Here is a 24531-nt window from a genome sequence, read left to right as displayed (position 1 = left end):
ATTATTAAAGTCCACAATTTACTCAGAATTTTAAAAAGTTTTTTTATGTCATTTTTCTGTCCCAGGATTCCATTCAAGATTCTACAGTAAATTTAACTGTCTCCTTAGGTTCCTCTTTTCTGTGACCGTTTTTTGACTTTGTTTTTGATGACCTTGACAGTTTTGAGGAGTAATGCTCAAATATTTTGTAGGATGTCCCTCAAGTGGAATTTTCCACAGAAGTAAAGTGCTATTTTCATCACATCATTATCAAGAGTACATGGCACCACATGATTTAGAACAGTTGATACTGACAGGACTTATTATACCATTTTGTGCTATTTCAATTTTTAAGCCACATATATGTATTATCTATTTAAATAATGTTTTATAAGCTTTTGGCTTTCATAAGTGAAGAGACTAATCCATTTTCAATAGAGCCTGCACTCTGAATACTTTTCCTGATCAACAACTCAGATAATCAATTCCTGTATCCTATTTGAAACCAAAGTACAGCGGTGCCTTGGTGGCTCAGTCGGTTGGTTAAGCATCTGACTCTTGATTTTGGCTCAGGTCATGATCTCAGTATCATGAAATCGAGCACCACATTGGCTTCCACGCTTACAAGGGAGTCTGCTTGAGATTCTCTCCCTCTGCCCTTCTTCCACTCACACTTGCACATTCCCCTTCTCTCTCTAAAATAAATAAATAAATATTTTTTAAAAAAGAAACAAACAAACCAAAGTGCAATCTGTAGAACAGCTTCCAGGAATAAAAGCAAAAGAGTACCACGAAGCTAAATGGCTCGCTCACTGGACAATCAAACACACCAGCTTATCTTGGTATACAAGACAACTGATCTTTCAAGGAAAAGATTTGTAACTAAGTATATGCAAATCAATAGAGTCCTTAAGAACCCTTTTTTTTTTTAACCCTGCCACAAAGAATATCAAGTAAGTCAGCAGTCCCAACAGTTAAATCCACCATCCACTCTTAAATAAGAACAGTGAGTTTTGTTTTTCACAGCTTAATGCCATTTCTCACTATTGCACCAAAGTTACAAATTCCTTGTAAAATGAAAAAGAGTATCATAGACATGCTTGACTATTTCCTTAGTACACAGCACAAGTTACTGCCCATAACATTTGTATGACTCATCAATACGCAGTTTGTAGAAAACCTGAAAAAGTTCAAGACAAGCAATGAATCAAATGAAAGCTGGAAAATACACTAGGTTTAGGCATCTTAAACTGACTAGCCAACATTTCTGTTAGAGCTAACCTCTTTAAAGGGAAAAATATTGGAGTAGGTAGATACAGCGAGAAAAGAAGTCTAATTCAGAAACCTGTTCACACTAGCTAAAACCTCTGAAGCCTTAGAAATTCAGCAGGAACACAGTGAAAATGTAGGAAAATTATCTGACTCGATCTACCAGGTTAACACACAAATGGACCTGAAATAAAGATGAGAAGTGGTAAAACCCACCAAAGAGATCCAGCTGCCCCCTAGTAACTCCCAAATCTGCTGAAGTCTCAGTATAGCTGAAAGTTCAGAGTGGTTGCTGCTAACATGTAAAGAGTGGTTCTCAGCCTTGGCTGCATTAGAATCATTTGGGGAGTTTTTAATAGTCCCAATGCCAATGCCTCATCTCTGACCAACTAAATAAATTTCTTGCAATGGATCCAGTAATCAGTACTTAAGTTTCCCAGATGATTCCAATAGGTAACCAAGGTTGAGAGTCTCTGATTTAAAGTGTGAGACAGAGAAAGCATTCCACAACATGGCGAACTATGCATGGCAAACAGTCTTTCATCACTACTGCCCAGGACTTTGCTGCAAAACCCACCATTCCCCTGCTACAAAGAAGTACTGGATAAATTAGGAAGGGAAACTGTCACATCGCTGAACATGAAATAAAGAAAAGGAAATCCTCAAGTTTCAGAAATGAAAGGGACACTTAAGAGCTGGAACAGTAAGCCTTGGGAGAGAGAAGATATACTGTCCCAAATGGCTAGGAAGCTCAAGTTTTAAAACTCACCTGCCTAAACAGAAAACATGGCACTTGACTAGTTTAAGGTTGAGAGTAGAATTGAGACCCTTTCATAAAACCAGGACCCTAAAAAGAATGGGCCACAGTGAAAGAGATGTTTAGTAAAAGTAAGCTAGTATGGCCATATTAAAATAAGATGTAGCAAGAGACTCATTTTAGACAGAAGGACACCTACAACCTGAAAATAAAAGGTTGGAGAACCATTTACCATTCAAATGGTTCTCAAAATATACCCTAAAAACTACAGAACACTTCTGAAAGAAATTGAGGAAGACACAAAGAGATGGAAAAATATTCCATGCTCATGGATTGGCAGAATTAATATTGTGAAAATGTCAATGCTACCCAGGGCAATTTACACGTATAATGCAATCCCTATCAAAATACCATGGACTTTCTTCAGAGACTTAGAACAAATTATCTTAAGATTTGTGTGGAATCAGAAAAGACCCCAAACAGCCAGGGGAATTTTAAAAAAAGAAAACCATATCTGGGGGCATCACAATGCCAGATTTCAGGTTGTACTACAAAGCTGTGTTCATCAAGACAGTGTGGTACTGGCACAAAAACAGACATATAGATCAATGGAACAGAATAGAGAACCCAGAAGTGGACCCTGAACTTTATGCTCAACTAATATACGATAAAGGAGGAAAGACGATCCAGTGGAAGAAAGACAGTCTCTTCAATAAATGGTGCTGGGAAAATTGGACATCCACATGCAGAAGAATGAAACTGGACCACTCTTGCACCATACACAAAGATAAACTCAAAATAGATGAAAGATCTAAATGTGAGACAAGATTCCATCAAAATCCCAGAGGAGAACTCAGGCAACACCCTTTTTGAACTTGGCCACAGTAACCAGAGAAGGACAAACAGTGTATGTTCTCATTCATTTGGGGAATATGAATAATAGCGAAAGGGAATATAAGGGAAGGGAGAAGAAATGTGTGAGAAATATCAGAAAGGGAGACAGAACATAAAGACTTCTAACTCTGGGAAATGAACTAGGGGTGGTGGAGGGGGAGGAGGGTGGGGGGTGGGGGTGAATGGGTGATGGGCACTGAGGGGTACACTTGACGGGATGAGCACTGGGTGTTATTCTGTATGTTGGTAAATTGAACACCAATAAAAATTAATTTATAAAAAAAAAAATAAATAAATAAATAAAAATAAAATAAGATGTAATTGGGGCACCTGGTTGGCTCAATCTGTTAAGCATCTGCCTTCAGCTCAAGTCATGAGCCCAGAGTCCCAGGACTGAGCGATGCATTGAGCTCATGGGGCTCCCTGCTCAGTGGGAAGTCTCCTCCCTTTGCCCCTTACCCCACCCATGCTCTCTCTCTCTTTCTTAATAAATAAAACCTTATTTTTTTAAAAAGATATAATTGTCTTTAATATAAAAGCATTTCTAGGAATGAAAAAAGCCATTATATAATTTTTAAAATAGGAATAATTCACCAGGAAGATAAGAATCCTGAAGGGGTCATTGGATTGCAGGGTTCCTTCTCACTAACCTCTGGCTTCCACTGTTCTGATAGGACACTCAATCATACCCTGCTATTGATTTAGCTTGTTCTGTTCAGGCTGCTATAACAAAAATACCACAGACTGGGTGGCTTAAACAACCAACATTTATTTGTTGCAGTTCTGAGGGCTGGGAAGTCCAAGATCTAGGCAGTGGCAGATTTGGTATCTGGTGAAGGTCTACTTCCTGGTTCATAGGTGTAGGAGTGCTGACAATACTGACTCTATCTTTGGCCCTCCATTTTTGTCCAGATCTGCACAATGACCTCCCTCGGGGCCACATCCTCCAAGTTAATACATCCCCTGACCGGATGTGGGAAGGATCATTCCGATCTTCCCTAAAGTGACACACACAGAAGGTACCATTTTAGATAACTACCCTTTGATATCACTCCTATGCTCCTCACACTATAAAAACTGTGAGTTAAGGGATCCCAGGGTGGTGCGCGGTTTGGCGCCTGCCTTTGGCCCAGGGCGCGATCCTGGAGACCTGGGATCGAATCCCACGTCGGGCTCCCGGTGCATGGAGCCTGCTTCTCCCTCTGCCTGTGTCTCTGCTTCTCTCTCTCTCTCTCTGTGTGACTATCATAAATAAATTTTAGGAAAAAAAAAAAAAACTGTGAGTTAAGATTTGGACTGGATGAAGAATGGGGGCAGAGAATAGCTGCATAGCTGCCTGGATTGTCAGTCCATGGAATCCCCCTAATCAGTAAGTTACCCTGAATAAAACTGTACACAGTGTAGAGTAGTCTGTGTAGTTTTTAGGTCTCAGAACACCTTCTCAGTGTGGAGGATACATTACTGACCCTCCTCTGCCTTCTAAAAATATGTGACCATCTTTTCACTATGTCTTCACATGGTAAATGGAGCAAGGGAGTTTTCTGGGGTCTCTTTTATAAGGACAGTCACATTTATGAGGCACATTTATGTGCCACCCTTATGACTTAATCCCCTTCCAAAGGCCCCCACCTAATACCATCACAATGGGGATTAGGTTTCAACATATGAATTCTGAGGAGACATAAACATTCAGTCTTTCCCACACCCACTACAGGAGTTGTTTTCCAAATCTTGCATCTTTCAAGATACTCTGTGTTTAGGCTTCAACAGTGTAACTATAGTGTGTCTACTCAGATCTCTCTGTATTTGTCTTCATCATCGTTCAGGATTTGGAAGTTTTGGAAGCCATTATTTCTTCCAGTATTTTTTCTGGCTCTTTTACTCATTTAACTAAATGAGAGCTGATATATATATATTTTGTGTTTGTTTGTTTTTTCAAAGTAGATGTTATGGTCATATGAAACTGAGCAGACTGAATTTCTGCCTCAACTTGATGTGAATCTATTCATTGCTTTCTAAAAAAAGACAGTGACATTAATGTGTATTTTGGGTTAATTTCCTTTAACTATACAATATCTGTATATGTAAAGTTTTAGGATAAAGCATGTACTTTTATCTGTGTTCTGAAGTAAAAATTTTGATTTTTAAAATGGGGACCGGATTAAAAGATGACAACAAAGAGTATATTTAAAGAAGTAACCCCAGTGACAGATCTAAATTCTACTGAATTAGTAACAAAAAAAATTTCAACTAAAAAAAAAAACCAATTATACCAAGCTGCATGGATTAGCACAATCTTTATTTCCTAGCAGATTTTAGAAGCATACTGCCTAAATTCGGAACCCAACTATGTCACTAGGTGGGTGACTTTGGCTAATTACTTACTACTCTTTGCGTTGGTTTCCTCATCTGTAAAATGGGGATGAGAGTACCTACCTCATAAAATAACTGTAAAGATTAAATAGGGTAACATACACGTTGCACTTAGAATACTATACAGCACATGGGTTTCAGTGTATGCTTATTATCTACACCAGAGGTGATCAAACATTTTCTTAAAGAACCAGAGAATAAATGTTTTAGGCTTTGTGGGCCAGATGTTCTCTGTCACCGTTACTTTGTTTTTATGCTAAAGTAGACACAATCTGTAAATGAAAGAAAGGGCATGGCTGTTCTGTTGTGGCTTTTACAAAAAACAGACATAGGGCTGGATTTAACTGGTGGGCTATAGTTTGTCAATCCTTGATCTACATGGCTGCAGGAGATTGGTATTTTTCTCTCATAGAGTAGTTTGGCGTAAGTGACCTCAGTCCAGTATAGTGAACCCACAGAATCAGGGATGCAGGCTCCTTCTATTTCATTGTTCTACCATCTCTAAGTTATTGCTACATTATTATCCAAGATGGCTTATCACCACATCCACATTTCATGGGAGGAAGGGGAAAATAGAGGTTATGCCACTTTCTATAAGTGGCGGTTCTCAGGACATCTGGCAATGTCTGGAGACATCTTTGATTCTCACATTGGGTTGAGGGGGGTGCTCTTGGCATATAAGCCAGGAATGTTGCTAAATATATCCTACAATGAACAGGAGCATTGTTCAGTCCAAATGTCAGCAGGACTGGGGATTGACAAAACCTGTTAAGGGAACAACTCTGAAGTATTATACACTTTTTTTTCTCCTTATAGTAGCTAGAAACCAATTCATACAGTTGTATCTGGCTCTCATAGGAGGCTACAAAATGTTGCATTTCTTCTGGATGATCATATGCCTGGTAAAAATGTCATGTTTTTATAATTCAAAAAGAAGAAACACACTGGGAGCCAATTAACATTGCTAGTATCAAGGTATTTATCCATAGGGGTACCACAACCCAGCGGATGGGAATCCTGTTTTTCACGGCTCCTTTTCCTCTTGACAATAAAGGAAATACATTCCCAAATGTTTACTCTTTGGTCATACCCTTTTCTGTCATCTGTTAACACATTATTTTAATTAGAGACGAAATGACTGGATACAATTTGAGATGAAAAATCGTATTGTCTGAAGAATATGCCTTCAATGTTTCCAAGATTTCTAGTTTATTCATTACTTGTTAGTCATATGTTCTCCTTCATAACCATAGAGAGAGATCATGTTTCTCTGTGAAGATGTAAGCTGGTTGGAAAATTTAGACAACAAACATTATTCATTTTTTCCTAGAGTAAGATACTTCTATAAATGGGCTGATTTCACTGGTATACATTTTAATTTCTTTAAAATGGTGCTATTCTCAGAATAACCTAATTAAAAATTTGTGTTGTGTGTGTGTGTGTGTGTGTGTGTGTGTGTTTGGAAATACCTTGCTTTTACTCCCTCCACATTATGATTATTCCTTAAAAACTCATTTTTAGGGATCCCTGGGTGGCGCAGCGGTTTGGCGCCTGCCTTTGACCCAGGGCGTGATCCTGGAGACCCAGGATCGAATCCCACATCGGGCTCCCGGTGCATGGAGCCTGCTTCTCCCTCTGCCTGTGTCTCTGCCTCTCTCTCTCTCTCTGTCTGTGACTATCATAAATAAATAAAAAATTTAAAAAAAAAAAAAAACTCATTTTTAGGGCAGCCCCGGTGGCGCAGCGGTTTGGCGCCGCCTGCAGCCTGGGGTGTGATCCTGGAGACCCGGGATCGAGTCCCACATCGGTCTCCCTGCGTGGAGCCTGCTTCTCCCTTTGCCTGTGTCTCTGCCTCTCTCTCTCTCTGTGTGTGTCTATGAATAAATAAATAAAATCTTAAAAAAAAAACTCATTTTTAGAACTTGATAGTTGTCTGATCTATAATCAGATACTTTTCCAGGCCTTTGCTTATCGATTTACTGAAGGATTAGGGTTAAGTAGGTGTTTTTTTTGTTTGTTTTGTTTTGTTTTTTTAAAAAAAAGGTATAACTAGGCAGCTCTGGTGGCTCAGCGGTTTAGCTCAGGATCCTGCCTTCAGTCCATGGCATGATCCTGGAGACCCGGGATCGAGTCCCGCGTCAGGCTCCCTGCATGGAGCCAGCTCCTCCCTCTACCTGCATCTCTGCCTGCCTCTCTCTCTCTCTCTCTCTCTCTCTCTCATGAATAAATAAAATCTTTATAAAAAAAAAGGTATAACTGACAAAATTGTAAAATATTTAAAGTATACAATGTGATGGTCTGATATATACACACACACACACACACACACACACACACACACACACACACACACACTGGGAAAGGATTCTCCCCATCAAATTAACACATCTATCGCCTCTCTTACTTTTTTTTTTTTATGAGAACATTTAAGTTCTACTCTCTTAGCAGAATTTATTCATAACCGAGTTTACACCCTTTCACCAATTGCTCATTCCCTTGACCACCCCCCCAGTCCATGGTAACCACTTTTCTACTATCTGTTTCTATGAATTCAACTTTTTATTTTTTTTAAGATTCTACTAATAAGCGATACCATGCAGTATTTGTCATTCTCTCTCTGGCTTACTTCTCTTAGGATAATGCCTTCCAGGTTCATCTGTATTGTCAAAAAACCACAAGATTTCCTTCTTTCTTTTATGGCTGAATAATAATCCACATCTTTATCCATTCATCCATTGATGGACACTTAGGTCGTTTTCATAGCTTCGCTCTGAGACACTGATTTCACACTTCCTTTGAGTATATACCCAGAAGTGGAATTGCTGGATCATATGGTAATTCTATTTTTAATTTTTTTGAGGAACTTCCACACAGTTTCCCATAATGGCTATAGTAGTTTATGTTGCTATCACTGATATAAGAAAGTTCCCTTTTCTCCACATCCTCATCCAGGATGTTATCTCCTGTCTTTTTGAAAATAAATATCCTAACAGATGTGAGGTACTTTACTGTGGTTCTGACTACATTTCCCCAAGGATTAGTGATGTTGAGAACATTTTCTTGTGTATTGGTTTTTGGAGAAATGTCTATTTGAAGTCTTTGCCTATTTTTTGGTTAGCTTATTTGCAGTTTTCTGTCTCTGAGTTATAGGAGTTCCTTGTATATTTTGGATATTAACCCCCATCGGATAATGTGGTTTGCAAATATCTTCTCCTATTGCATAGGCTGCCTTTTCATTTTGTTGGTTTTCTTTGCTGTGAAGAAACTTTTTAGTTTGGTGCAGTCTCACTTGTTTAATTTTTCTTTTCTTACCTTTGCTATTTGTGTCACATCCAAAAAATCTGTATTTCATGTATTTCTATTCTGATCTTTTTATTTACTTCCTTCTGCTAACTTGGGGCTTAGTTTATTCTTATTTTTCTTTTCTAGTTCCTTAAAGGTAGGTGATTTTTAAGATTACCAATCTTGTGTCTTCCACCTTTTATCTGCCTTGTTTTTAACTGAGCATTTTACGTGATTCCATTTTTCTCTCTTCTCAGCATATCAATTTTTTTTTTAGTGGCTACCCTAGAGTTGGCTATAAACATTTACACTAATCTACGACCACTTTTAAAGAGCACTATACAACTTCCCTGAGTTTTATTTTTTATTTATTTTTTAAAGATTTTATTTATTTATTTATGAGAGACACACAGAGAGAGAGGCAGAGACATAGGCAGAGGGAGAAGCAGGCTCCATGCAGGAAGCTCAATGTGGGACTCGATCCCAGGATTCTGGGATCACTCCCTGAGCCCAAGGCAGATGCTCAACCGCTGAGCCACCCAGGTATCCCACCTGAGTTTTCTTTTAATCTCACATATCCTAGACATATCAACAGGAATAGATGACACACAAAAACAAAAACAGCCACCAGAAAACCCTCCAAGCCTGCTCTCTGTGGCAAAAGGAGCAGGAAAGGGCAACCTAGCACAAATTTAGCTAAGGATCCTATAGCTGGGGTTGCAGGCTGGCCCACAATGCCAAGAACCAGAGGCTTAAATGAAGAACCAAATGGGAAACTCCACCTCCCACCCACATACACTGCAACAGGTTAGGCCCATACTAATCACACCAGCAGCACCAAGAGCCCAGCCAGCATCTCCTAGCCCTCTACCCAGCTGCACACAGCAACCCAGGCCCAGTACTTCCTGGTCAGTGGCAAAGGCAACCCAGGCCCAGCTGTCTCCCAACTCCCTACTCAGTAGAGAAAGGTGGCTTAGGCAAATGCTTTCATCCCCCTAGATAATACCATAAGAGAATGAATGACAGCCCCACTGGCACCAAGTAGCCTGGCCCACAAAAGTGCTCCCAGACCCACAGGTACAGCACCTATCTCCTAGCAGCACCAGGCCTGGGGAGGTGCACTTTTGCTCTCAAGGATTATCAGCAGGGATTGAGCAGAGAACCCCAGGAGTGCCAAGTAAACAAAACAAACCAGAACAGTACTGTAAGGGCTCTAAAAGTCAAACCATCACTGGAACTACAGCCCACTAAAATCAACCAAGACTTACATACTAAACCAAACAGGATAAATACCTACTAAAATATATATTTAAATGGGATCAAGAGTCTCCTAATACAATATCCAAAATATTCAGGATACAATTTAAAAACCACTCATCATACCAAGAACCAAGAAGAACTTTAATAAGAGAAGACCACTAACTGACATCAACACCGAAATGAATCAGATCTTGGAATTATCTGACAAGAATTTTAAAGCAGCCATTATAAAAATGCTTTAACATGTAATATGTGACTATCAAAACATGAAAAACAAAATCTCAGCAAAGAAATAAAAGCTATAAAAAAGAACCAAATTATCTAAACTATTACAATAACTGAAATAAAAACTTAGTGGATTCTGGAGCAGAATACAGAGGACAGAATCAGAACTTGAAAACAAATCAAGAAAATTTACTCAATCTGAAGAGAGGAAAAAAAATGACAAAAATTGAGCTGAGCCTCAGGGCTTACAGTAACAATAGCAAAACAGGTAACATTCGCATGATCAAGGTCCCAGAAAAAGAGGAGGAAAAAATGGCAGAAAAAGTACCCAAAAACATAATGGCTGAAAACTCCCCAGATTTGGTGAAAGGCGAAATCCTACAAATTTGAGAAGTTTGGGAAACCCACACAGAATATACCTGAGGAAATTCACACCAAGACATCATAATTAAACTTGAGAAAACCAAAGACAGAAAAAATCTCAAAAGCAGTCATAGAAAAGTAACAATTAGAACACCAATTCAACGACAGACTTCATCTGAAACCCTAGAGGCCAGAATTAAGTGGTACAGCATCTTTCAACTGCTGAGAGAAAAGCACTGTCAATAGCAAGTTCTTATATTCGGTGAGAATATCCTTCAGAATGACTGAAAAGACTGTCTGATATGAAGGAAAACCAAATCCAGGGATTAAACAGATTGAGTAACATAGAATCCATCACCATTTGAATTCTTGTTATCTATATCCAGGGACTGAATAGATAGACAGCCAGGAATACCTGGACCATGAAATGATAACATAGCTTTTTACATTAAAAAAGAAAAAAAAAGTGCCTTAATAAAAAGTTATTTTACAAAGAGCTTGTAATAATTTGAGAAAATACCCAAGGTCCAAACAAAACAAAATAAAACAAAAACAATAAAAGCAACTGACAACATTATGCATACAGTTTTGTTTTATATATTTCTGGCAGGAAATTATGAATTTTTCCTGTTTTTTGTATTTTCCAATTTGACTCAAGTATTTGTTACTTTTTAAATATTTGCTAGCTGTGTAACTGAACCCTAACCACTTTGAAGAATGGGCTCAAGGAAATGATATAGCACAACTACTCCTGCAGTTTCCAAAAAAGAACAGTGTTGTCTTTTACATACCTGTGAATCTGTCCATTTTTATGCAGGTATTCCAACCCTTCCAGCACTTCTTTGAGTATTGTGGCAATGGTAGGTTCATCTAGGACTCCACTTTTGTGCTCCCCCTTTGCCACAATGTGCTTAATAATATCTAGAACAGAACCTGAAAACAGAAGACAAAATTTGCCATAAATTTTTGACTCAATATAATTCAGAGCCATTTTGAAATCAAACCACATGTAAGCCTTTTCATAAACTTAACTGTGTAGGAAAGGAAAAAATGGCAAATACAAGGAAATGCAGAAGTTTAAAGTTAATAATTTATTTTCTAAAACAGGAAGCAGCCTAACATCCAATTGCAGTGTAACACCAGCATTTCCTTTAGACTTTTATTTTTTTTTTAGATTTTTATTTATTTATTCATGAGAGACACCAAGAGAGAGAGGCAGAGACATAGGCAGAGGGAGAACAGGCTCCACGAAGGAAGCCCGATGTGGGACTTGATCCCGGAACTCCAGGATCATGCCCTGAGCCAAAGGCAGACAGACGTTCAACCACTGAGCCACCCAAGTGTCCCTCCTTTAAATCTTTTTTTTTTTTTTTTAATTTATGATAGTCACACAGAATGAGAGAGAGAGGCAGAAACATAGGCAGAGGGAGAAGCAGGCTCCATGCACCGGGAGCCTGACGTGGGATTCGATCCCGGGTCTCCAGGATCGTGCCCTGGGCCAAAGGCAGGCGCTAAACCGCTGCGCCACCCAGGGATCCCAAGTGTCCCTCCTTTAGACTTTTATAGTAAGAATTTGGAAAAAGTAGTAGAGGATTTTTAACCACATCTGAAGAATACCTAGGTAAACTATACCCATCAATAACACTTTAGTATATGATACCACAAAGTAATTTATGTTTCCAACACTGGATCAGATTATGCAACATTCTACAAATAAACATAAAAATACAACACAGGTCAAATTACAGAAGAAATGCTTGGCAGGAAAAAGATCACATGTACATGCAAACTAACTTAAGGGTTAAAATTATTCTTCAGGTTAATAATAATAAAATAGGTGAAGAAATACATGAAAAGAATAAAAATGGCAGTTCTCTTTCAATAACAGCCCAGATGTATCATCACTCCCATTCTTCCCCAATCAGAAATAATGCTCCGACTAAAAATCGGGACAAAGAGAGGGAAGAGACACCTATGCAATAATTAAAATCATAGAATGTTGACTCCCATAACTAATTATTATAATCAAAACAAGTTTGCTAGAGATTCAGAAGATTTCTGGCAGAACAATGGCTCATAAAGATCACAAATCAAAACACAAACCAAAACACTGAAATTGTGCCAAGAAGTAGATTATAACATAAAGGGCACAGAAAGGATTGGAGTTCCATTTCTTGGCATAAGATCTCAATCATCAAGACTAAAGCTAAAACACACACTTGTTGAAAACTTGCCCTAGTAGGTGTTTTTATTTCGTACTTACAAGAAAAAATGTACTTCCAAATAGATGGAAAGAAAGATCTAGATGGAATCCTTCAAAATATACACATTTACTTCAGATCTCATTTGAAATCCACTAACTTGATAAACTTGATTTTTAAAAAAGGCATAAATCCAGGATGAAAATGAAAAACAAAGAAGATAAAGAAGAGAGACGACAATCATCTTTTGGAGGAAGGAAAACAAAAAGTTAACTAAGCAGAGTAGAGCAATCTGCAACTCCAATGCCTGTGAAGGAGTGCTGCCAACTAGGAAACAATATCCCTATAGAGCACATTCTGCAAGGTCTACCTAAGAGGAAGTGAGAGGGGATTGAAGGAAAGTGCTGAAAACAAGAAAACTGGTTCAAAGTTCATATATCAAGGAAGAAGATACCCAGATTCCTCCCCCCTCTCTGAAAGCCAGGTCACTGCCACTCCCCAGGTCCTGCAGGAGACAGGCAATTTACTCTCTGGAGATCATGAATCAGGGAGGCTCCAGATTCCAAGTGGCATTTTAATATACATTATCACACTTTCCCTCTCTCTATTGCTGGGATTCACAAGACTGTGACTCACATAGGGAGAGCCCTAAAGGAGACATTGTGTTCTGCTTAGTTTAATCAATCACATATTAGTCCCCAAAGCAAAGTGACTATACCAACAGGCCATATGTTTCATTCTTTTGAGAAATCCAGGCCACACAGGAACTGCTTAGTAAAAGACATTTGTATAAATAAATGCCAACTGAATTACATATTTATAATGTAAAGAGTATCTAAAATAATGCAAAGGGAGACATTCCTAGTAGGAATTAAAAATACAATTTATCTCTTCAACAATTTGGCCATATTATATGCAAGATCTAGATCTAGGTACTATAAAATATATCAAGATACACATGGTATAACTGCTGACTTTCTGGGAACTTCCAGTCTGGTGGATCAAAAAAAAAAAAATGGAGCAATAGAGACGTAGAGCACATAGAAAGTTATTAGAGCTGTATTTTTGAAGAGTTTGAAGCAGGAATTCCTTTTTAAAATCTTAAAAGATTGGGGCAGCCCAGGTGGCTCAGCGGTTTAGCGCCACCTTCAGCCCAGGGCCTGATCTTGGGACCCAGGAACGAGTCCCCCATCAGGCTCCCTGCTTGGAGCCTGCTTCTCCCTCTACCTGTGTCTGTGCCTCTCTCTGTGTCTGTCATGAATAAATAAATAAAATCTTTAAAAAAAAAATCTTAAAAGATTGGTAAATGATTTCACATCATCAGTGATCAATAGAGAAATTAAAGCAGTGCACATCCCCAGTCTATGTCCAGGACAGACATTCTGAATAAGGTATTTAAGAAGTCCCCTTTTTTTAATATACAGTTTCTTTTCCATTTCAGTCTTCCAACAGTATAATTTTTATAGGTGGAGGGATGATTATGTCACAAAGACTTTTATTTTTAACTGAAAATCTTGGTCCTGGAAGGTACACATTTTTTCCCCTATGATTCCTCCAGCATTTTATAGCATCTAAAGTGATGATGGTGCTTACAATTGTCCTTCCTCAATTATCAAAATTACATAGAACTCTTCATATCAACTAAGAAATGTGAAAGTAAAACATGCTAAATAAAAGACTGTAAAAAAAAAAAAGACTGTAGATTATCACTAGATGATTCAATTAACACATAATAATGAGTAAAAATAATGAAGGAAGGTTATAACAGCACACACAATCTTATGTCCTTGGGCACACAATCTGAAAGAAATATCCTACAGGGAAAATCAGTTCTCAAATTTTAACACATGAAGGGATTAGTTGGCAAAATAGCTAAAAATGCAGATTTCCAGATCTTGCAGACCGTCATTCCAAAGATCTAAGGTAAGCCCAAGATGTATTTTAACACCCTCGACTCCCTGATAAACACTGTCCATTGATACCTAAGCATTTCTCAGAGTAAAAGAAGACTAGAAAATAAGAGGAAACGGGTACAAATTTGGAAACAAAGCAAAAAGTTAAAATGTAGACACCTATTCTAAAAATCTATCTGATGTCTGCTTTCCTAGCCTATGGCACAAAACATTTAAAAAGCAATGCAAATCTATAACTGCCCAAGAAAATTATTACTAAATATTAAAATAATATTGAAAAAGTGGCAAAACAGCTGCTGGTTAAAGACACTTGTTATGTCCCATAATTATAGCTCAAATAACTCAGCTGACATGTTCATTTCCTCAATTTATTTTATTTTATTTTGTTTTTTTTAGAAGAGTTTATTTATTTATTCATGAGACACAGAGAGGCAGAGACAAAGGCAGAGAGAGAAGCACGCTCCATATAAGGAGCCCAATGTGGGATTCGATCCTGGTACCCCAGGATCATACCCTGAGCCTATGGCAGATGCTCAACCGCTGAGCCACCCAGGTGCCCCTCCTCAATTTATTTTAATGAAAAAATACTCTTTGAGTCCATAATTAGCTCATTTTGGTTACTAAAATTTCTGCCAAGAAGCTTTAACCCGTACTTAGACACTGGGTTTTGTGTCTTCCTAAGCTGTGGAAGGTATCAAAGGGTACAAAATTTGCTTGGGCTGAGTATTCCATTCCAAACAGACATGCCCCTCCACTGTTGCTTGAACAACCAAAGCTGGTCACTATTATTATCAGATATTTTACCTGGGTCCTGCTTATATCAAAGAAGTTCTCATACTTTTTATGTCTTGGAAAATGACAAAGTTGAAAATGTCCCTAAACAACAAAATGCACTAAGACAGTGAATTTAAATTAGATTTCTGCATTGCCACAATTCATACCTCTGAGTCCTACAGGTAATTCTCTCTCTTCTCCTTTTAGAAGCTTAATTACTTTGATTTCTAAAACTCTTATATTGTAGTTTGGTGCTAATAAATTGCAGAAATAGCAATTTAGATCAGAACTGCTTCTCATTTCTGAAGATTAACTTCCTATGCTAATAAATTCCAATATTCGACATCAGAGTTTAATTCACACAGGAATATCACAGTTATAAGGAAGCAGTAAGAAATGACTGTAATATTGACACACTGAATTAAACTTATTTTAACTATGATGTCCACCTGCTTGATAGGCATTAAGAGTGATAGTTCCAATTTAGTTTTCGATTTAATTAGCTTAAATTCTACATCAGGGCAGCCCGGGTGGCTCAGCGGTTTAGCGCTGCCTTCAGCCCAGGGTGTGGTCCTGGGGACCTGGGATCGAGTCCCACGTCAGGCTCACTACTTGGAATGGAGCCTGCTTCTCCCTCTGCCTGTGTCTCCACCTCTCTCTCTCTCTCTGCGTTTCTCATGAATAAGTAAATAAAATCTTTTAAAAAATAATTAATAATACCAGGGCAGTCCCCGTGGCGCAGCGGTTTTGCGCCGCCTGCAGCCTGGGGTGTGATCCTGGAGACCTGGGATCGAGTCCCACGTCGGGGTCCCAGCGTGGAGCCTGCTTCTCCCTCTGCCTGTGTCTCTGCCTCTCTCTGTGTCTATGAATAAATAAATAAAATCTTAAAATAATAATAATAATAATAAATTCTACATCAGTACAATGTTGCTAAATGAAAAATATGCTTCTGTTTTAAATATTCTGGTGAAAAAGGTTGATGTGAAAGTAGCCTAAACATAATTCTGTTAACTCTGGTTATTTACGTTATTTAATTACTCAAAGGGAGCCCCTGCTTATCAATGATCTCCTCTTCTCACTCTCTTGGCTCCAACTGTAAGCCCCCATCAGTTCACACCACACTACTCCATCCTGCCTCTAGAACCTTCTCTGCGCAGTGTTCCCTCTATCTGGATCACTTCTCACATCTTCCCCTTGATACCACCTCCACCTCCCACTTCACCTGGCTAATTATGATTACCTATTCTTCAGGTCTCAGCTGAACATCACCTCCTGTGTTAAAAGCCCACTGCATCCATTCTCCCTCAATAAGGTTAAATTCTGGTACCTGTTCCCATGGCACCTGATACTTCTTCCTGGTCCTCTACAAATTTATAATTATTTAATTGTAACTTTTCTGTATTAGCTATAAGGCCCCTAAGAGCAAGGAACTAACAGTATGATTCACCAATGTATTGGTGATCTGTAAGTATTTGACGAATGAAATTTTAATTGAGCTATAAACCTTGGCATGTTTCTTTGTATTTCAAAAACATTTTAAAGTTCTGCTTAGTTCTAGCTTTTGTTTTCTAAAAAGTGCTTAATATATCTCTTTAGTTTAAATGTTTTCTCACTTCATAACTAAAACAGCAAGACTTCGTTTTCCTAAAACAAAAGATGTCAATTCTTTAATATTTTAAAAGGTTCAGATACAAGATTATGTTGACTCATAAAAATACAAGTAATTTAAAAAGAGTTAATGGCTGGAACATGTTTGAAAATTATCCTCCAGGAAATCTGCTGAGTACCAGGCTAGAAAAATTGGGCACTGTCCCAGGAAACCTAAGACAAGGAGGGGCAGAGAGGTACATTTAAAAGACACCCTGCCCAGCTATATGTCCTGCCTCTTCTAAGATCAGGATATATACTGCCTGAGAGAGAAACAGGGATTCTTTAAAAAAATACATATTCATTCTGCTTAGGAGTAGCAGAAAGGATAGGCCAGTATAGAGGTGTGGATGAAGGAATTAATAAGCAAGACAATGTATTCCTATTCATCAGAGGACTTTTTAGCAAAACATTAAAAACTCTGTATTATATACATTTTTGTAAATCGCAAATAAAGAAAATTAAGCTACAGGTGATCAATAATGAAAGATACAGTATTACCTAATATTCCCATATCTGTCCATACTGAAAGAACCATGCTTGACCACCATCTTGAAAGGTGGTTGGTGTTAGCAAGGATTCCAACCATCATATGAACAGGGCCTTTAACAAAGCCATCCAGTTTCTCCAGTGTGTCACTAATGGGATTGAAACAAAAAGGTGATTCTGGCTACACTGAAAAGCATCAAATAACAAGGGATTATTATTAATGGCTAAATTTCTTGTGCATCTACATGTCAGCACAATGACAGATGCCTAACATGTCACTTCATTTACTATACCCCAATACCCTAAAATACAGAAAGGTATCCCCATTTGACAGAAAAGTAATAGTTCAAAGAGTTTAAACAGTTTTGCCCAATGACATAAACCTGCTAAGTAGGAAAGATGGAATTTAATTCTAAAGCCTATGCTCTTTCCTTTATGGCCTCTCTGGGGAAGTAAGGTGTTAAATTAAGTATAATATTATCAATTCTAAAATGGAAAATCATGCTCCCACACAAAATACATATGCAAACAAAAACCAGGCAGCATAGTAATGGGAAGGTTGGGCAGTTCCATCACTCACTGGTCCTCCCAATCTTGCCACAAGATTCAAACCGATGCTTTAGCAAAATGTCTAATTTATTACATGACTTGGGCCTTCGGGCAACCGTAACAAAATGTTCAATCTATACATGACAATGGTCTGCTGTTGGCAATCAGCAATACTTACATTTCATTCTAAGGACTCAATCAGAAATAACTACATAGATATTGCAGCATAAAGCACACCATAATTAATTATGTTAATATTGGGGACCAAAATTTTCTGTGTAGGAGAAAAGAGATTCAAGTATAATCTTAAGTTTTAAAAGTCTATAAAGTTAAACTTGAATTGGAAATATTAATTCCAGGGCATCCCTGGGTAGCTCAGCAGTTTAGCGCCTGCCTTTGGCCCAGGGCACGATCCTAGAATCCCGGGATCGAGTCCCGCGTCGGGCTCCCGGTATGGAGCCTGCTTCTCCCTCTGCCTGTGGCTCTGCCTCTCTCTCTCTCTGTCTATCATGAACAAATAAATAAAATCTTTAAAACAAAAAAGGAAGTATTAATTCCAAATAATAATTTTTAATACACTGTATTTCCAAGTTCTTATCCTAAACATCCCCCCTATGCTCTCTAGATACCTTTCACCTAACAAAGAACATAACTCGTTAGAGTATTGGCTGATTCTGGGTCTGGGAAAACCATAAATGTGACCCTAGGAAATCCTGAACCAAACATAAAGTAACCAGACTTAATCGATTCATGTCAAGAGGACACAAGAGTAAACTTAAAGGGAGACTCATTGACAAAATTTTGGACAATCTGAGCATCCAAAACATAGAGTAAAACTGACTGAAAGTCACAAATATATAAAATTCCTTGTTTCGGGCAGCCCAAGTGGCTGAGGGGTTTAGTGCCGCCTTCAGTCCAGGGCCTGATCCTGGAGACTCAGGATGGAGTCTCACATCAGGCTCCCTGCATGGAGTCCCGGAATCGAGTCCCACATCGGGCTCTCTGCATGGAGCCTGCCTCTCCCTCTGCCTGTGTCTCTGCCTCTCTCTCTCTCTCTCTCTCTCTCTCTCTCTCTCTCATGAATAAATAAAATATTAAAAAATTCCTTGTGTCTATATAATGACATTATTAAAAAATGAGAGCCTTATCCAACAGGAAAAAGGAAAAACAAAAAACAACAACAACAAAAAAAAACCCTCATTCACCACCATTGGTGAATATTAAATCAAGTTTTTACTCTGAAAATCCACCATTGGTGAATATTAAATCAATTTTTTACTCTTAAAAAAAAGAATTATTTATCTTGCATTTTTAGTAGGAATTACAATATAGATTAACCAAAGAACCCCAGTTAAAGAGGCAAAGTTCCAGAAGAATACTAGTTTATAAATGTAAAAGAATGGATGCAGTAAGAAAAGTCACCATTCTGCAACCCTTGACAGAATAACTGATTCAAACAAGGATTCTGAATGTATGCTAAAATCATTAAATGAAAGACTTAGGTGGGAAACTAGATATAGTGCCAAAGTATCACCACCTCACAGATTCTCTGCTAGCTCCAAAGGGAAAAAAAGTCCACCTTTCCATGGTGAGGCCTGGCTGTCAAAACCATACACAATCAAAAAGAATGTCATCATTAAAGATATAACAAGAGAACAAACACTTCCTGGTGTGATGCACTACGAACACACAGCATCACCCACAAAACACTTTCCTCAAATTTTTAACTTAAATCTAATCAAACCTTCAGGTTCAATTTTCAATTTGCAAGAAAGAGAGAAATACGAATCAAGTTAAATGCCACCAGGAAGAATAAGCAGATAAATTCAAAATGCGGGTCATTGTACAGGACAGTTATTCTCAGACCCTTCAGACCAGAAGCTTTAACAAGTTTCTGTCATGGAACAGAGGAAGCTGGAGGGAATCATCACAGATTAAGAGAAACTTAACAGTCATGACAATCAAAAAAAAAAAAAAAAAAAGAGTCATTCATGACAATCAAATACAATATGTGAAATCTGTGTCAGATCATACGTTAGCATCTTTAGCAGATACTATATTTTCAGTATCTCCCCAAATGCAAATGTCCATGACCACCAAACCAGAATAAAAAAAGAGTATTTTTAGTAACTTTCCAGCCAATGGAAGTTAGCATTTCATTGTACTCTACTCACCTCCACTTAGCAACTTCATGACTAGCCACAGCTCATCTTTTACCACAAAAGACGTGTAGTAAGACACAATATTAGGATGATGGCACTGACTCATGGCTTGAATTTCTTTCTAAAAGACGAGAAAACACAATAATTAATTATATGCAAGACTAAAACAATACTAAAAGTTAGTGAATTCAGATTTGAAAGTCCCAAGACTATATTCCAACCTTTGTGAGATCTCCATGGCTCTGATCCTTTTGAGAGCAGTCAAACCAAAAAACCTCTCAGTATCCCTCAGTCTATTCTGACTGCTCATTCCACTCATAAAATCTTTGAAGCCAGAAACATGCACTATTCATCACAGCCTTACATTGCACCACAGAGGCCTCCACTAGGACACATGTTTTTCTTTCACAGAGCTCTTAAAAAATTCTCTTGGGAAATCTGGTTTTACAGCCACAGAGGATAATTACTAATAAACAGAGGGTGGTTTTTGTTTTTCCTTGCTAGTCTTAAAGGGTCTTCATTTCCTTTTTAAATTTTATCTGTTTCAGAAAGAAATAATGAGAGAGGGAGGGGCAAAGGAAGAGGAAGAGGAAGAGTGAAAATCTCCAGCTGACTCCACACTGAGTGGAGATCAGTGACCTGAAAACATGACCTGAACACCCAAATGCCCCATTTTATTCTTTTTTTAATTTACTTTTATTATTGAAATGCAGTTGACATACAATGTTGTATTGGTTTTAGGAATATAACATAGTGAGGGTCGAGAGCAGAGGCCGAACTCGGGATCTAACAAGATGGCCGGGCTGCCCCGCAGGATAATCAAGGAAACCCAGCGTTTGCTGGCAGAACCAGTTCCTGGCATTAAAGCAGAACCAGATGAGAGCAACACCCGTTATTTTCATGTGGTCATTGCTGGCCCTCAGGATTCCCCCTTTGAGGGAGGGACTTTTAAACTGGAACTATTCCTTCCAGAAGAATACCCGATGGCAGCCCCTAAAGTACGTTTCATGACCAAAATTTATCATCCTAATGTAGACAAGTTGGGAAGAATATGTTTAGATATTTTGAAAGATAAGTGGTCCCCAGCACTGCAGATCCGCACAGTTCTGGTATCGATCCAGGCTTTGTTAAGTGCTCCCAATCCAGATGATCCGTTAGCAAATGATGTAGCGGAGCAGTGGAAGACCAACAAAGCCCAAGCCATAGAAACAGCTAGAGCATGGACTAGGCTATATGTCATGAATAATATTTAAAATCGATCTGATCATCAAGTGTGCATCACTTCTCCTGTTCTGCCAAGACTTCTTCCTTTTTTGTTTGCATTTAATGGACACAGTCTTAGAAACATTACAGAATAAAAGCCCAGACATCTTCAGTCCTTTAGTGATTAAATGCATATAAGCAAATCTATGTCTTATCCTGATTCACTATTGTAAAGCATGAGCAGAGGCTAGAAGTACCATCTGGATTGTTGTGAAACGTTTAAAAGCAGTGGCCCCTCTCTGCTTTTATTCATTTCCCCCATCATGGTTTAAGTATAAAGCACTGTGAATGAAGGTAGTTGTCAGGGTTAGCTGCAGGGGTGTGGGTGTTTTTCTTTATTATTATTTTTGAGGGGGAGAGGTAGTTTTATTTTAATTTTATGGGCTCCTTTCCCCCTTTTTATGGTGATCTGATTGCATCGGTTAAAAGCAGCTAACCAGTTCTTTAGAATATGCTCTCTAGCCAAGTCTAACTTTATTTAGACGCTGTAGATGGACAAGCTTGATTGTTTGAACCAAAATGGGAACATTAAACAAACATCACAGCCCTCACTAATAACATTGTTACTTTGCTGTCAAGTGTAGAATCCTTCCTTCAAGAAAAAGCTTGTGACCATTTTGTATGGCTTGTCTGGAAACTTCTGTAAATCTTATGTTTCAGTAAAATATTTTTTGTTATTCTAAAAAAAAAAAAAAGGAATATAACATAGTAATTAGACAATTCCATATATTACTGCTCACCACAAGTGTAGTCACCTGATCTGTCACCATACAACATTATAATATTATTGACTATATTTCCCATGCTGTACTTTTCATCTTTGTGGCTTTCATATTTTATAACTGAAAGTTTCTATCGCTTAACATCCTTTATCTGTCTTGCCCATCTCCCCAGCCCACAGCAATGAGATTGTTCTCTGTATTTAATAGTCTGTTTTTCATTTGTTCACTTGTTTTGTTTCTTAGATTCCACATGTAAAGGATCGTATGTATTTGTCTTTATCTTACTTCATTTAGTGTAATATCCTCTAGGCCCATCCATATTGTCACAAATGGCAAGATTCCATTCTTTTTATGGCCGAGTAGTATCCCACTGTTTGTGTAAAATCACATCTTTTTTATCTACTCATCTAGAGATGGACACTTGTGTTGCCTCCATACCTTGACTATGGCAATAAACATAAAGGTGCAAGTATTTTTCAAATTAGGGTTTTCATTTTCTTTGGGTAAATACCCAGTACTAGAATTAATTACTGGATCATACGGTAATTCTAGTTTTAATTTTTTGAGGTGCCTCCAAACTGTTTTCTATAGCGGTTACACCAATTTACATTCCCACCAACAGTGCACAAAGGTTCTCTTTTCTCCACATCCTTGCCAACACTTGTTATTTCTTGCCTTTTTTATTTTAGCCATTCTGACAGGTGTGAGATGATATCTCACTGCGGTTTTGGTTTTCGTTTCCCTGATAATGGGTGACGTTGAGGATCGTTTCATGTGTCTTTTTTTTTTTTTTAATTTTTATTTATTTATGATAGTCACACAGTGAGAGAGAGAGAGGCAGAGACATAGGCAGAGGGAGAAGCAGGCTCCACGCACCGGGAGCCCGACGTGGGATTCGATCCCGGGTCTCCAGGATCGCGCCCTGGGCCAAAGGCAAGTGCCAAACCGCTGCGCCACCCAGGGATCCCTCGTTTCATGTGTCTGTTGGCCATCTGGATGTATTCCTTTGGAAGAATGTCTATTCAGGGAAAGGGTGCTTTTTGGTTTATGGGTTTTGTTTTATTTTTAAAATATGGTTTCTTCCCATTTTGGTGCAATAATGAACAATTCTCATTCTAATGAGAAATATCCTGAAATAGCAAGGTCATATACTAAATCCAAAGTAGAAACCTGAGCTCCCTCTAAGCTTACTCTACTTCAGGTTATGAATTTAAATTGTTAAGTATGATATAAGGACTTATAGAACCCCGAGTGATCTGGGCCCTGCTTATCTCTCTACTCTTTTTTTTTTTTTTTTTAAGATTTTATTTATTTATTCATTAGAGACAGAGAGAGAGGCAGAGACATAAACAGGCTCCCTGCAGGAACCCGATGCAGGACTTGATCCCCGGACCTGGGATCATGCCCTGAGCCAAAGGCAGACAGACATTCAACTGCTGAGCCACCCAGGCATCCATATCTCTCTAGTCTCAATCCTACTTCTTCATTGACCCTATCCCAATATACCAACTACAATCAGGCCACAGTAAATCTCAGGTGAGCATGCTTCTTCTAACCATGGATATTTAATGCTGTTGTTCCCTCTGCCTTGATACTTCCCTCATTATTTTACCCTTGCTAAAAATGCTAATTCTTCCTTCTGATCTAACAAAAATATCATTTCCACCAGCTCTGCAAGCTAGGTGTCTCTTGGTTTCCAAACTCTCTGTGTATCTCTTTACATCATGGCACATATGTACTGGCTAGTACCTTGGGTACTTAGTGATCTGTCCCTCCCTGGTGAACTGAGAACTCCATAAAGGCAAGTACTTAAAAGTGGATCCCTAAATGCAAGCTATTGGATATTACACACACACACCCTGAACTATATTACTCAGTCATAAAAAAGAAAGACATCTTGCCATTTTCAACAACATGGATGGACTTAGAGGGTATAATGCTAAGTGAGATAAGTCAGAGGAAGACAAATACCATATGATTTCACTCCTATCTGGAATTTAAGAAATAAAACAAAGAAAATAAAGAGACAAAATGCCAGACTCTTAAATACAGAGAACAAATTGGTGGTTGCCAGAGGGGAAGTGTGTGTGTGTGTGTGTGTGTGTGAAACAGATGAAGTGAATTAAGAGTACACTTATCATGATGAGCACCGAGTAATACACAGAATTGCTGAATCATTATACTGTACAGCTGAAACTAACGTAACACTATATGTTAATTGTACTTGAATTTTAAAAAGCCATGAAAAAAAAAGTGATTCCCTAAACACTGCAGAACATATCATATTATACTGCAATTGTTTATTTTTCTGCATCCTTCATAAAACTTTAAGCTCAGTGAAAGCTAAGACTCTGTATTGCTGGCACTTATCACTGTGCCTGGCACACAGTACACCTTCAGTAAATATTT

At 38.3% G+C, this 24531-nt stretch overlaps 2 protein-coding genes across 3 annotated transcripts in view; one reads left to right on the top strand and one right to left on the bottom strand.

The window, feature by feature from the left end:
* The window catches only part of OXSR1 (oxidative stress responsive kinase 1), a 97433-nt gene that overhangs the window by 49406 nt on the left and 23496 nt on the right, over window positions 1-24531 (bottom strand). For both annotated transcript variants that reach the window (XM_055321221.1, XM_055321220.1), the window contains exons 3-4: window positions 20150-20258; window positions 11194-11335 (exon numbers count right to left, since the gene is read on the bottom strand). In XM_055321221.1, the coding sequence (XP_055177196.1) occupies window positions 11194-11335; window positions 20150-20258 (251 nt within the window). The remainder of the gene's footprint in view (window positions 1-11193; window positions 11336-20149; window positions 20259-24531) is intronic.
* On the top strand, window positions 20932-21512 carry LOC129507055 (ubiquitin-conjugating enzyme E2 N-like). Its single transcript, XM_055321222.1, has one exon. It carries the CDS (start codon window positions 20932-20934, stop codon window positions 21388-21390), a length of 459 nt encoding a protein of 152 aa, XP_055177197.1. The 3' UTR covers window positions 21391-21512.

The sequence above is a fragment of the Nyctereutes procyonoides genome, unplaced genomic scaffold (assembly GCF_905146905.1).
Source record: "Nyctereutes procyonoides isolate TBG_1078 unplaced genomic scaffold, NYPRO_anot_genome, whole genome shotgun sequence".
Lineage (NCBI taxonomy): Eukaryota > Metazoa > Chordata > Mammalia > Carnivora > Canidae > Nyctereutes > Nyctereutes procyonoides.
Note: the sequence above shows the minus strand (reverse complement) of the source record. Positions and strands in the feature narration are given on the sequence as shown.

Excerpts from the sequence above, each read along its gene's own strand:
- LOC129507055 (XM_055321222.1), top strand. The coding sequence starts at position 20,932 with ATGGCCGGGCTGCCCCGCAGGATAATCAAGGAAACCCAGCGTTTGCTG.